The sequence below is a fragment of the Malania oleifera genome, chromosome 5 (genome assembly GCF_029873635.1).
Source record: "Malania oleifera isolate guangnan ecotype guangnan chromosome 5, ASM2987363v1, whole genome shotgun sequence".
In the NCBI taxonomy this organism is placed as follows: Eukaryota; Viridiplantae; Streptophyta; class Magnoliopsida; order Santalales; family Ximeniaceae; genus Malania; species Malania oleifera.
This window is the reverse complement of record NC_080421.1, coordinates 100,304,467-100,318,404: the sequence shown is the minus strand read 5'-3', so window position 1 is coordinate 100,318,404 and position 13,938 is coordinate 100,304,467. Positions and strand designations below refer to the sequence as shown.

The following is a 13,938-nucleotide window of genomic DNA, read 5'->3' as shown; positions in this document are numbered from 1 at the left end:
TTCATTTCATGTTCAAGCCATTTGGTCCACAAGCCAATCATCAACCAAAGGTTAAGTGAGGTTCTCACACAAGTCATTAAAGAGGGGGCAATCTTATAAAAAAATTATGCTAAAGCCTAATAGCAGATCCTCAGAAATTATTTCAGTATTATTAAGACTTGCCCTCGTCTAAAATCTAATAGGAGATTTGAATACCAATCAACATGCAAAACAAGCATATTTCACTTCAAATATCCACAAGGGGAGAACATTGGCTTCTCAACAATTGGGTCTCGACAGAATATAGTTAAATTAGCGAGTTTAACAAAGCTAGGAGAACAAAATTTCATTGGTTTATCTGGATATCCGGGCATTATAATAACAGGGAGAAGAGGTAGCAAGAACTGGATCACACTCAACTAGACACAATGAGGGGATTTTTGTTTTGATGCATATGATACCTCTTGCACAGTTTCTCCAGTGCAGCAACCGAATGCTGCATAGAATTTAACTTCGTATCCCTGAACATCCTCTGAAAAAAAACAATTAAGTTTGTCAAAAATGAAGATAGTCGTCAAATTTAAGACCTCTTAAAAGGACGAAAGTGCATGCAGCCAACCTGGTAGTCATCCCCATATTTCTCAACCAGCTGACGGACATGATACCGTTGCATGCTGGTCAATGGTTGCAAAGGTGCAGTTTTTCCATCTCTTCGCTTTTTCCCAAGTGCTGATTTCAAATCTATGGACACAAGAATCATAACCCTATTATTAGTGATTGCCACGAATAGCATAAACTGGGGAATCATGGAATTTTAGTTTCTTCCATCTGATAAACAATCTCCGAAGAAAGTTCTAAATATGCTGTTTGTTTTACCCAAATCGCTGTGTTTTTTTTTAAAAAAAACAAAGGCAAAAAAGGAAAAATATTTTTAGCAAATTTAATTTGTTAAATCTTAGCAAGTTTAGAGAAAAATTCAACACTAATAGTTTCTGGATGAGGAAGTATATAGAAATGGTTGGCAGAACTCTCTTTTTTTAGATAATAAAACAAATATATTAAAAATAAAACATAATTACAATGAAATGAGGATAAAAAATCACCTAATGAACAGCGCAAAAGAAAGAACAGGGTAAAACTAACAAATTACATCAAAGTTGCTTTCCAATCCCTTTAATGTCAGACAGAAAAAGGTCCCAAAAAAACCCCAAAAGAATGAGCTCAAAAAAATTATTATAATTATAACAACAAGCCTCAAGTCCCACTAGGTGGGTCAGTTACATGAATCCTTCTCTGCCAATTCACCCGATCTAGAGCATTTTCCTCAATTAGATTAAGGGCTATTAAATCCTTCCTTACTAATTCATTCCAAGTTATTTTAGCCTTTTTAGGCCTACCCCTACGCCTTTTCATGCCATAAACATGACTAACTCACCTCCTCCTATGCTCTATTAGGCCTGCGTTTCAAATGCCCAAATCATCTAAGACGCCCCTCTCTTATCTTGTTTTCAACCAGTGCTATGCCTAAAAGAATGAGCTCAAAAAGAAGCAGGAAAAATAACTTTCTCCCAAATCAATCCAGGAGTCTTTTGATCTTTAAAAACTCTGGCATTCTTGCCAACTAAAGTGACCACAAGATTGTACGCAGTCCCAAAATATACTCTCTCTCTCCTTCCTGAAACCCTAAAAAAATCATTTTTAAAAAATCATGAATTGTAGCTGGACCCACCTAATACTCACCAGAGTATGAAAACAAATTGTTCCACATGCATCTTGCTACCTTTACAATGAATGAACAAATGACTAATAGTCTCATTAGACTTGTTGCACAGCATGCAAATATCTAGACTAAAAGCCTTGAAGACCTCCTTTTTTGTAGCACATCATTTGTGTTGATCTTGTTAAGAAATTACAGTCCTAATGAAAGCCCGGATTTTAAAAGTAATCTTTGATTTCCAAATAGCTCTATGTAAGAGAAAAGGTCTAGATTTTTGGATTTTATGAGACTGGAAAAGAAAGACAGAAGAAAAAGAACCTGAAGCATCCCCAATCCAAAGCCTTATATCCCCCCCCCCCCCCCATGAATTTGGCACAAAAGAACCCAGCACACCCAATAAAATAGTTAACTCACCAACTTCTCTTTCATCGAGACTTGAAAGAGAAATGAAAATCCTAATGAAGAGAGCCCCCTCAAAAGAATACAACAACAAAACCAAACCTTAGTTCCACTAAGTGGGGTCGGCTATATGAATCATTTTCCGCCAATTTATGCGATCATGGACCATTTCTTTTGATAGATTCAAGAATATTAAATCCTTACTCACAATCTCCTCCCAAGTTATTTTAGGTCTACCCCTACCCCTTCTACTGCCCCCCCCCCATAGTAACTAAGTCACTCTTCCTCACAGGTGCACTATAAGGCCTACGTTGCAAGTGTCCATACCATCTAAGTCGTCCCTCCCTTATCTTATCTTCTATAGGAGCTACACCTAACTTACCACTAATATGTTCATCCTTAATTTATCTTATAATGTTATACCACTCATCCATTTAAGCATTCTCATCTCGGCAACTTTTACTTTTTGGATATTATGTTTCTTCGTCACCCAGCATTCCGATCCATATAGCATAACTGGTCTTATAGCTGTTCTATAAAACTTTCCTTTCAATTTTAAGGATATTTTACGATCACATAGCACACTTAAAACACTTCTCCATTTTACCCAACCTGCTTTAACTCTATGTATTACATCATCTTCAATTTCTCCTTCAACTTGCATAAGAGATCTAAGGTATCAAAATCTACAAGTGCTATTTATTTCTTCATCATCAAGTTTAACTTTATCTCCAATATTCCTCCTATCATTACTAAAATTACATTTCATATATTCTATTTTATTTCTACTTATCCTAAAGCCTCTAGATTCCAAAGATTATCTCCATAATTCTAACTCGGCCTTTACTTCGTCCCTAGTTTCGTCAATTAATACAATATCATCTGCAAACAACATACACCATGGAACCTCCTTTTGAATACTCTTAGTCAATTGATCCATCACTAAAGCAAAAAGATAAGGACTCAAAGCAGATCCTTGATGTACACCTATGGTAATTGAAAATTCTCTGATTTCTCCATCAATAGTCCTTACACTAGTCATTACCCCATCGTACATATCCTTAAGGACATTAGTATACCTACAACATACACCTTTTTTTTCTAAAATCCACCATAGAACTTCCCTAAGTATCCTATCATATGCTTTCTCAAGGTCAATAAATATCATATGCAAGTCTCTCTTCTTTTCCCTAAACTTTTCTATTAATCTTCTTAAAAGATAAATAGTTTCTGTGGTAGATCTTCCAGGCATAAAACCAAATTGATTTTCTGAGATCTTCGTTTCTAATCTTAATCTTTGTTCAACTACCCTTTCCCATAGTTTCATCGTATGACTCATAAATTTAATTCCACAATAATTACTACAATTTTGAATATCTCCTTTATTTTTGTATATAGGTATTAAAGTGCTCTTACTCCATTCATCTGCCATTTTCTTAGTATTTAAAATTGTATTAAATAAATTAGTTAACCATATAATTTCATTATCACCCAAGCATTTCCAAACTTTAATTGGGATGTTATCCGGTCCCATAACTTTCCTATTTTTCATCTTTTTTAGTGCAAACTTAACTTTGTTAACTCTAATTTTGCGTATAAATTTTATATTTTTAGTCTTTTCCTCATTTGACAATTCTAAGTTTAAGTAACTTCGCCAGCTTTCTTTAATATCTTCGTCCTTAAACAAGACAATATCATCCTCACTTTTTATACATTTTACATTTCCTAAGTCCTTACTCTTCCTTTCTCTAGTTTTAGCAAGTTCAAATATATCGCTTTCCCTTTCTTTTGTACCTAATCTATCATACAAACTATTAAATGATCTATATTTAGCTTCACTAACGACCCCTTTTGCATCTTTTCTTGCCTCCTTATATTTTTCAAAATTATCTCTGTTTTTACATTTTTGCCACGTTTTATACCAAATTCTTTTTGTCTCTATGATTTTTTGTACATCTTTATCCCACCACAAACTATCTTTGCTATTCGAGAATCTTCCCCTTGATTCACCTAAAATCTCTTTCGCTATCTTTTTAATAGAGCTAGCTAATCTACTCCAAAGAGTATTTGTATGTATCCCATACTCTAAGGTCCAATCCCCATCTTTGATCATTTTATCTTTAAATTTTATTATATTTTCTCTTTTTAGGTTCTACCATCTAGTTCTCCTACACTGGTTTATTTTATCATTTTTCTTCCATTTTTTAATACATATATCCAACACTAAGACTCTATGTTGTGTGGTTAGGCTTTCACCTGGAATAACTTTACAATCCTTATATGATAAACGATCTACCCTCCTAGTAAAAAAAAAATCTATTCAACTTCTATTTTGTCCACTTTTAAAGGTTATTAAGTGTTCTCTCTTCTTAAAGCAAGTATTCATTATACTAAAATCATATGACATAACAAAGTCTAAGATCATCTCCCCAGACTCATTTTTGTCTCCATATCCATATCCTCTATGTATTCTCTCATAATTTTTATTATCTCTTCCAATGTGTCCATTCAAATTTCCTCCTATAAATATTTTCTCAGCCCCTGGTATGCCTTGTATAATACTATATTGTCTCTTAAGATTTTCTGCTAAGCCAACTTGAGGAGCATAAGCACTAATGATATTTATTATCTCTTGTCCTAATACCATCTTGATTTTTATAATTCTATCCCTTACTCTAGTTACATCCACAACGCTATTTTTTAAGTTTTTGTCTATAATAATGCCTACTCCATTCTTGTGTTTTTCTTTTCCAGTGTACCAAAGTTTAAATCTTAATTTATCGATTTCTTTAACTTTCTCCCCCCACCCACTTAGTTTCTTTAAAGCAAATTATATTAATTCTTCTTCTAATCATTGTATCCACAATTTCCATGTTTTTACCCATAACTGTCCCTATATTCCAAGTTGCTAATCTAATCCTAGTTTCCTGAACTAACGTCTTTACCTGCCCATATCCAGAATGATGCAAGAACCCTCACATATTTGACATCGTACCCGAGCACCGACACGGTGCGTCGCTTCGGGGCGACGACCTAGCCCACCCTTGCCCACTTGTTGCATTATGGAAAAGTGGTAACTGGAAAGTCTAAACTAGCGAGGCACTAATAGCTCCAACAAAGACTCACCAACCCAAATGTTCTCCCAAAATTGAATTTTATCACCATTACTTGCTTTAAAACGAGTGTAAGGAAAGAAAAGACTAGCAACATGGGGAACAAACTTTCAAGGAATCGCATGAGTGGCATTACCACTCACTTTGTATTCCATATTTACTCTTTACTACCTTGTGCCATAGGGAGTCAAATTCTAATGGAAACCTACATAACCATTTCCCTATTAAGGATATGTTTTAGGAAACCACATTACCAAGCCACAAGCGCCACCCCCCCCCCTCCCCTTTTTCTTCCAACTTAGGCCTCTTAACAACATCCCAACCAACTAAATGGTCCCTCTTTTTCTCACCAACACCTGACCATGGGCAAAATTTGAGATTCCATGCCTACCTTGCTGAAACATACAAAAATGTCAATATCAACAATTAGCCGTGCTAAGGCCAAAAAAAAAAAAATTAGTAGTAGTAATAATGAGCCTCAAAATTTCACTCAATTCTACAACCCAATATTTTAAAAGGCGAAGGCGTAAGGCGAGGTGTTTTACCCCTCATAAGGCGAGGTGTAAGCCTCAAGGCGTTGAGGCATAAGCTTTTTGGAAATTTATTTTTTTATTAAAAATATATATAAATAAATTATAAATATTAAACTTTATATAAATTTTATTTTAATAAAATTTATTATACAATTTTAAAGCCTAAATAACTTAAAGTTGGGCTAAAGTCGGTACTTCAAGTCCAGATCTCAGCATATGTGTGCTTTTCTTTGTTGAAAAAACCACATATCCCTAACAAATATATTATATATAAACTCCACGACAGATCCCAGTCCCACATTTTTCCGGTCTTTTGTCTCCCCTTGACTCTCATCTCTCAGCAGCTCTCTCTCTCTCTCTCTCTCTCTCTCTCTCTCTCTCTCTCACACACACACACACACTTTCTTCTCAGACCCCGGGATCTTTATTAGGCAGATCTCTTTCTGCCGAATAATCTCCAAATGCGATGGGAGAGATGTCATTTAGTGAAAGATAGGTCCTCGAACAGTTGTTGCTACTCACGGAATGAAATAGCGGTCACAAAGATGATCATCTGAAACATTGTCAAAGGTTGTGAGAGAGGATCATTCGTCAATGGAAGCTTCATCGAAGAGAGAGAAAGACTGGAGGGAGTCGTTGAAGACAGACGAAAGGCTGGAAGAGAGAAGACCTCTACCCAAGCTGAGAGGCTGTAGGAGGTCACCGAAGAGAGGCGAAAGGTTGGAGAGAGTTGTTGGAAAGAGACCAAGGCTGGAGGCATTGTCGAAGACAGACAAAAGGCTGGAAGAGATAAGAGCTCTGCGCAGGAGCTTCAGTCGTTCGGGACCCTAACAGATCTTTTTTTTTCTTGAATATTTTAAAAATTATTATGTCTACTCCCAAAAGGAGTGCATATTCCCATCTAAGGCATAAACATCGCGCTTTTTGGAGGTGAACGCATTTTAGGAGTCTTGCATTTTAAGTTACACCTTAGTGCATTTTATGCCCAAAATGCATCAAGGAGGAACGCCTTTTAAAACACTGCTACAACCATCTGTCGAACTCTAGAAGTGGTGTTGCCTATTACAAGATTTATGAGCTAAAAATTGTAAGGGACTTTTTGCGCTAGGGGTTGTGGTGGGGGGAGAGGGGGGGGGGTAAAAAGTACCTATAAAATGTTTAAAATTTCCAGCTCAAAAAGTTGCTTATTTTGCTCTCATCCATATAAAACTTTACAAGTTTCTGTAGAACTTTTACAAGATTAGAGCTAAACATTTGAGGGAGGGATTTTTTCCCAGAGCCTCAAGTGGGGGATTGAGTCCTGTAAAATGTTTAAAATTACCAGCCCGTAAAGCTGCATGTTCTTCTCAAATCCACAGTAACCATATTGTCAAAACTTTAAGTTGATATGGGTGTATAAAATAAGGAAAAAGATTCCAACGGCTTACACCCAAATAGCCCATTTGGAAGCACAGGATAAAGAAAGCAAAATAAAGATTATGCACATCAAATGACCAGAAGAGATGAGCTAAACCCTGTTCAGGACTCTGAAAAGAAGATAATCAGCAGAGGCATCCTCCCCTTTTCTGTGGGTGGGAAAGATCAACAAAGTTAAGCAGAACAAAATTTTAAGAAAAAGGCATAAAATTAATAAACATGATTGCAAGTTTTAACAAATTGGAACATTAGAACAACTTATGTTGCTTCCCCGTTCAGAATTGTCTGGTAAACTTTTTCTAGCCAGGAGTCGCATTCTAAATTAGCATCATCAAAAATAAGTACTCAATACAACTACAGCTTATGACATTTCAAACCATCCATTTAAACATAAAAACAGCCTCAATGAAACCATAACAACATTGTTAAATCAAACCCATTTGCCACAGAACGCATCTTGTTCATATTATCTGCCTCTAAAAATGTCAACCCCAAAACATCCAAAACCCTAAAATCCCAGTAAAATCAATCTCAAAGCAAATTCGAATAAAAAACAGTAATAATTTAACATGGAGAGAGAGAGAGAGAGAGAGAGAGAGAGAGAGAGAGAGAGAGAGAGAGAGAGAGAGAATACTGACCATCTTCTTCAAGATCGCTTCCGGAATCTATGGGATCAAACTCTGAAGCAGGGGCATCGGAGGGCGGAGGGGGAGGAGGGACCTGGAGAGAGTCGATTTCGATCACGTGAGACGTTCGAGAACGGACACTGAGCAAGTTAGGGTTGGAAACAACGCCGAAAGACTTGTAGTTGTGTAGGACAGTGCCTTCGTCGTCCCACTTGGAATCGGCGGAGTCAACGAGGGTTCGGAGCTTGGGAGGGATACAGAAAGCTGGTTTGACGACGCGAGGCTTCTTCTTTGGAAGTCCTACTCTCACCTTCGGTCTTGATCTCTTTAACTTCCTTCGCGATCCTCCCATTTCTCTCTCTCTCTCTCTCTCTCTCTCTCTTGAGACAGCTAGGGTTCTTGGAGGGTTTAAGATGGAAGGCGACTATCCTGTTTGTGTAAATTACAGCGGGAGTAAAAGGAGTTTTTTCCGGTTTTATTATTAAAAAATAATAAAATATCAAATAATACTTTTATTGGGAAAAAATTTCCCAAATTGGTGCTCACGTAATCTGGCAGCTTGATGCTGCGAGATTTAAAAGTTCAGCCAATGAGAAGCTGACACGTGAGTTGGGGAGAAAATCTCGCAGCATAATAGGGTGGTGACGCATGGCACTGAGCAAATCTCGCAGGTTAATCCTACGAGATTTACGGCTATAATTATAATTTTTCATTTTTACAAATTTAAATTTAAATAATAAATATTCCCTTTTAATAAATTTAATCATAACTTTCCCTTATAAATATAATTTAAAATTAAAGTTAAATTTAAACTTAAATTTAAATTTTTAAATTTAAAATATATAATTTTAACAATTTCCCTTATAAATTTAACAATTAAACACATTGTTAATTTTTTAAAAATATAATTGGAAAAAATAAATTCCTCAATAAGTTATAAAAATGCCTAGTAATTATAATGCTACAAAATGTTTATTGGATGTAATATTTAAAATTAACAATGTGCTTTATTTAAATTTAATTATAACTAAATTTAATTATATTTTAATTATAATTTAAAATATTTTAAAATGACATTAATTTAGTAAATAAAAAAATATATATGATTAATATAATGATTAAAGTCAAATAAGTAGATTAGGGACCGAACAAAAATTTCGAATTGACTGCTTTGATACTTTGGGTCAACTAATTATATACGTATGACAAAATAATATGTATTATTTTAAAATTTTTTAAAAATATAATTGGAAAAAATAAATTTCTCAATAAGTTATAAAAATACCTAGTAATTATAATGTTGCAAAATGTTTATTGGATGTAATATTTAAAATTAACAATTAAACATTTTGCAAGACAAATTTAAATTTGTAAAAAGGGAAAGTTATAATTAAATTTAAATTATAACTTTAAAAAATTTAAATTTAATTAAATTTTAAATTTATAAGGGAAAGTTATATTTTAACAATTAAACAATTGTTATATTTTAAATTTAAGTTTATAAAATTTATAAACTTAAATTTTATATTTTAAAGTATAATTAAAATATAATTAAATTTAATTATAATTAAAATATAATTAAATTTAATTATAATTAAATTTATATAAAACACATTGTTAATTTTAAATATTACATTCAATAAACATTTTGCAGCATTATAATTACTAGACATTTTTATAACTTATTGAAAAATTTATTTTTTTCCAATTATATTTTTAAAAAATTAACAATGTGTTTAATTGTCTAATTGTTAAATTTATAAGGGAAATTGCTAAAATTATATATTTTAAATTTAAAAATTTAAATTTAAGTTTAAATTTAACTTCAACTTTAAATTATATTTATAAGGGAAAGTTATGATTAAATTTATTAAAAGGGAATGTTTATTATTTAAATTTAAATTTGTAAAAAGAGAAAGTTATAATTATAGCCGTAAATCTCGCAGGACTAACTTGCGAGATTTGCTCAGTGTCACGCGTCACCACCCTATTGGTCAGAGGCTTTAAATCTCGCAGCATCATGCTGCGAGATTTTTTCTCCAATCGTGCCACGTGTCAACTTCTCATTGGCTGAATTTTTAAATCTCGCTGCATCAAGCTGCGAGATTACGTGAGCATCAATTTGAGAAATTTTTTTTCCAATAAGAGCATTATTTGATATTTTATTATTTTTTAATAATAAAATCGGAAAGAACTCGGAGTAAAAGTGTATAGTCTTTGTTTATTTATTTTATTATTTATTTATTTATTTTTAGACCACTTTTTGATTATAATTAGATTAATTAAATTTTATTTATTCCCAAAGTGGATTATGAAGTGCACCTAGTTATGAAATATTACTTATATAGATTATTTGTGTGTTTTTTTTAATGAAGAAAATATATTCATTTAGGAAAAAGGAATTAGGGTAGTCATGTTTCAACAAGCTGAGGTGGATAAAAAAATTTAAAAATCAAAAAAGTAAATTAAATCAAATTAAATATCAATTGACTGTTTTTTAAATTTCGGTTTCATTTAAATTTTTTTAAAAAAATTATTTTGTTTGGATCCATTTAATTTAAAACTTCGGAGTGCCATGTTATAGTCTAAAGAGTTTAGAATAAATAAAAATAAGACATAATATATGAAATGTAAAGGATAGCAACGGAAAAAAATTAAATTTGATAATCAAGATATTAATAACACAAATTTAAATATTTTGGATCTACTATGCAAGCTACAAGGGAAATTAAAGGACATGCGGTACATAGAATTAAAATAGGTTGAGTAAAATGAAGGAATGTGTGTATTGTGTAATCCTAAAATACTCTTGAAATTAAAAGTATAGCTTTTATAGATAGCTCTAAGGTCAATTATGTTTTATAGTTCAAAATATTGGACAGTTAAGAAACAACATATAATACAAAAAGTAAAAATTATTAAAATATAAATATTAATGTGGATGAGTGGTTTAAAATTAAAATATAAAAATAAGAAACAAACATATATGCAATAATTTAGGTATAGCTTCGATTGACAACAATATAAAGGAGGGCAAGTTTATATTGTTTGGGGCATTTAAAACGCATGCCTAGTAGAGAACCTATGAGGAGAAGTAAATTAGTTTTTGTTTCTGACATGAAAAATGGGTAGGAATAGACCTAAAATAACTTCGAAAGAGATAGTGAGTAAAGATTTAATAACCTTTAATTTAATATAGGAAAACGTTTTAGATCCGGTGAATTGGCGGAAAAGAATTCATGCAACCAAGTCAACCAAACTCACCTAGTGGGACTTAGGATTTCTTCTTGTTATTGTTGTTTCGACACATTCAATAACCATGGTTAATCAAATTGACAGATATATTATAAATATATAAAATAAATATTTATTAAATATCATATATAATTTTAGTAATTTAAATCTTAAAAACAATTGTATTACTCGAAGATCGATGCTTAAATTTTAGTAATGAATATATTAAAATCTATAAGTTGATTATTATTAAAGAAAAATATTAAGATATGGTGTTTTAAAATTTTAAATTGGATTCAACAGTTTGGTTTGGTAGTTATTGGGTGTTGGTTTGAAAATCAATTAACTGAATTTCAATTAACTATTTTAAATTGTTGAGATAAATGAGTATGAGATTGCACAGTAGAAATATAAAATGCAGCAAGCAAATGAATCACAAAATATGATTCACACACAGAGTATATCTAAAAACAACAAGAAACAATAGAACGATTTATGTGGTTCGGTAAAACCTACATCCACGAGAGCAATCCGGCAAAGGATTTCACTATGAAAATGAAAGTACACAATACAATAGTGACAATGATCTCTCTTTATTCACAATATGCCTAGAAAGACATATTTAACAACCTTTCGGAGGCTTCCCTCCAAATACCCAACTATCTCAGTGCTCATATTCAAAATTTGAATTCTTTCTCGCAGTCCTGAGAGCACTCGTCGATGAAGGAGGTCCACTCGTTGACGATTGGGGTCCAATCATTGATGAGTGAGACCCAGTCGTCGATGAGTCACTGAATGTTTGATTTGCCTGCTCTCAGTATCTCAAAACTTCTTAATTTTTCTACCTCTCAGTATTTATTCGTCAATGAGTGTGTCTCACTCGTCAAAAAGTAAGAACCCAACCCGAGATAGGTGTATTAAATAAATAGGAAAAGAGAAGGAAAATTAAAAATGTAAAAATCAGTAGGGCTCGTTGAAGAGACTTCCTTTCTCGTCGACGAAGTCTCTTGTGTAGCTTGGCGATGAGATTTAGTGGTTCGTTGACGAGGAGATACCGAGAGATTTTGGGAAATCCTGAAATCTCAGGCTCATCGACGAACTTCCTTCTGCAGCTCATCAACGAGTCTAACCAGGTCAATCAAGTTATAAATATCTAAATTATTTACTTAATGAAGAAAAAACCAAATCCTCTCTCTCTCTCTCTCTCTCGGATTTCGGGCCGTTTGTTGCCAAAATCAATGATCCGGTGTTGCTACATGGATCAAGAGGAGAACCTCTACTTTTATAGTGGATCGGAAATTTGTTTAGAGAATTTTCGGGTTTCAACCCAAAACTGAGGTAAAGGTCCGATTCGTTTTCGTTTCGGTATATATGTAATAGTAAGAATCATAGTGAAGTATAGTTCTTTGATATTTAGGTTTTGAGAACTCAATTCGTAGTTTTGGAGTCATAGAGTTCGTGTTTTGGTATTCGGGGAAAGGTAAGGGAATTCTGTTTATATCAGTTATTCTTGAAATCAGGATCGGTAAATATGTAGCTTACGATTATACGTATGTGTTGGCTACTTATTTGGGGAAATCTTTTGGGTGAAAATACGGAATTTTAGGTTACATTTTTCAGAAAATTTGGGGGTTTCGGGTATCATCTCTGTTTCCGTTAGAAAATCGTATGTTTGTATAAAATTGTGGTATAGAGATGATCGTATTTGTATTTGTATTAAATTGTATTCTCGAATTGAAAACGATATGATTTTTTGTAAACCCAATTAAGTGTGGAATAAACTATTGTATGTAAAATGTTCCAGGTTTGTGAAACCGTCGTGACGACTAATTACCGTAAGCTGAGAGGTATAGGAACATGAGTTCCAAAATGTTCCAGGTTTTGTGAAATTGCCATGTCTCGGCTAAGTACCGTGGGCAATAGTGTCCGGCTCTATATTCGAGGGTGTGAAAAATCACATATTTGTTCCGGATGGTCACCGATGGGTGTGAGTTGACACCGTAGTAGCAACGATATCATTGTGGGGCTTTGGCTAATGCCAGGTTATTGGATGCTCCATGCACTACGACCGATTTCGGCCAAAAAGTGTGACAACACTGACCATATGTTTTATATCGTATGTACTAGAACTGGATTGTGAAAATACTAGAACTGTATCGTGTTATGTTTTATGTCGAAATAACACTTGTATGCCACACACTGATATAACATGTTTCTTCCTTACTAAGAAGTGTCTTACCTCAAATATACAAATGTGTTTCAGGTCCTTCAAGTAGCCAACACTAGCGTCCTAGCGTATCAAAAGCGTGGTGGTTGGTTAGTTGTGTAGAAGTACTTGTGTAAGTACGGACTTTGTACTCGGGTTCTCAATGTTGGATTTTGTAGACACCCAGGGTATGTACTGTATTTTGGAGCATAGACTCTAGATATGTATAGATTCTAGTATAGAACGTTGTATGTAATAGAAAGAACATTTTCGTTGCGTATGTGATGTGTATGTATGTGTATGTGAATGCGTATAGGGTATACGTGTACCCCAGGGGGTCGAACCCTCATTCAGTACAATATCATGTATGTTTTAAATGATACAGAGATAGGTTAGGTTACTAAATCACACCCTGGGGTCCATCTGTGGGTTCAAGGTGTGACAAGAAGTCACTGCTGCTCACCACCAAAAGACTTCATATATGTTTTTCTTGCTTTTGTCTATGTACTCCACAAAGTATAAGAGCCACACAAATACAACAATCTCCATATTGGCGATTATACGCCCCTTAAGAGAACTTGAAAAACATATCTGATTGCTCCACCTTGACCTTAGAACGTTCGCTTCGGTTTGTCTTCCTTCTAGCACTTGGAGACATGAAGTTAGTTTAAGCGATGCTTGAACTTTTCAGTAACGACTGGCTTTCTTAAAATAT

The 13,938-nt window shown here is 33.6% G+C and overlaps 1 protein-coding gene across 1 annotated transcript; it reads right to left on the bottom strand.

The window, feature by feature from the left end:
- Positions 1 to 204: 204 nt before the first annotated feature.
- LOC131156687 (nucleolar protein 16) lies at positions 205 to 8,266 on the bottom strand. The gene is made up of 3 exons (XM_058110555.1): positions 7,796 to 8,266; positions 599 to 720; positions 205 to 511 (listed from the first exon to the last, which is right to left on the bottom strand). Exons 1-3 carry the CDS (start codon positions 8,133 to 8,135, stop codon positions 395 to 397), a joined length of 579 nt encoding a protein of 192 aa, XP_057966538.1. The 5' UTR covers positions 8,136 to 8,266; the 3' UTR covers positions 205 to 394.
- Between the last annotated feature and the right edge of the window lie 5,672 nt (positions 8,267 to 13,938).

Coding starts and splice junctions, on each gene's coding strand:
- LOC131156687 (XM_058110555.1), bottom strand. CDS start 8,135: ATGGGAGGATCGCGAAGGAAGTTAAAGAGATCAAGACCGAAGGTGAGA. Junction 721..7,795: donor AAGCGATCTTGAAGAAGATG/GTCAGTATTCTC, acceptor TTGTGTCCATAG/ATTTGAAATCAGCACTTGGG. Junction 512..598: donor AATATGGGGATGACTACCAG/GTTGGCTGCATG, acceptor GTTTTTTTTCAG/AGGATGTTCAGGGATACGAA.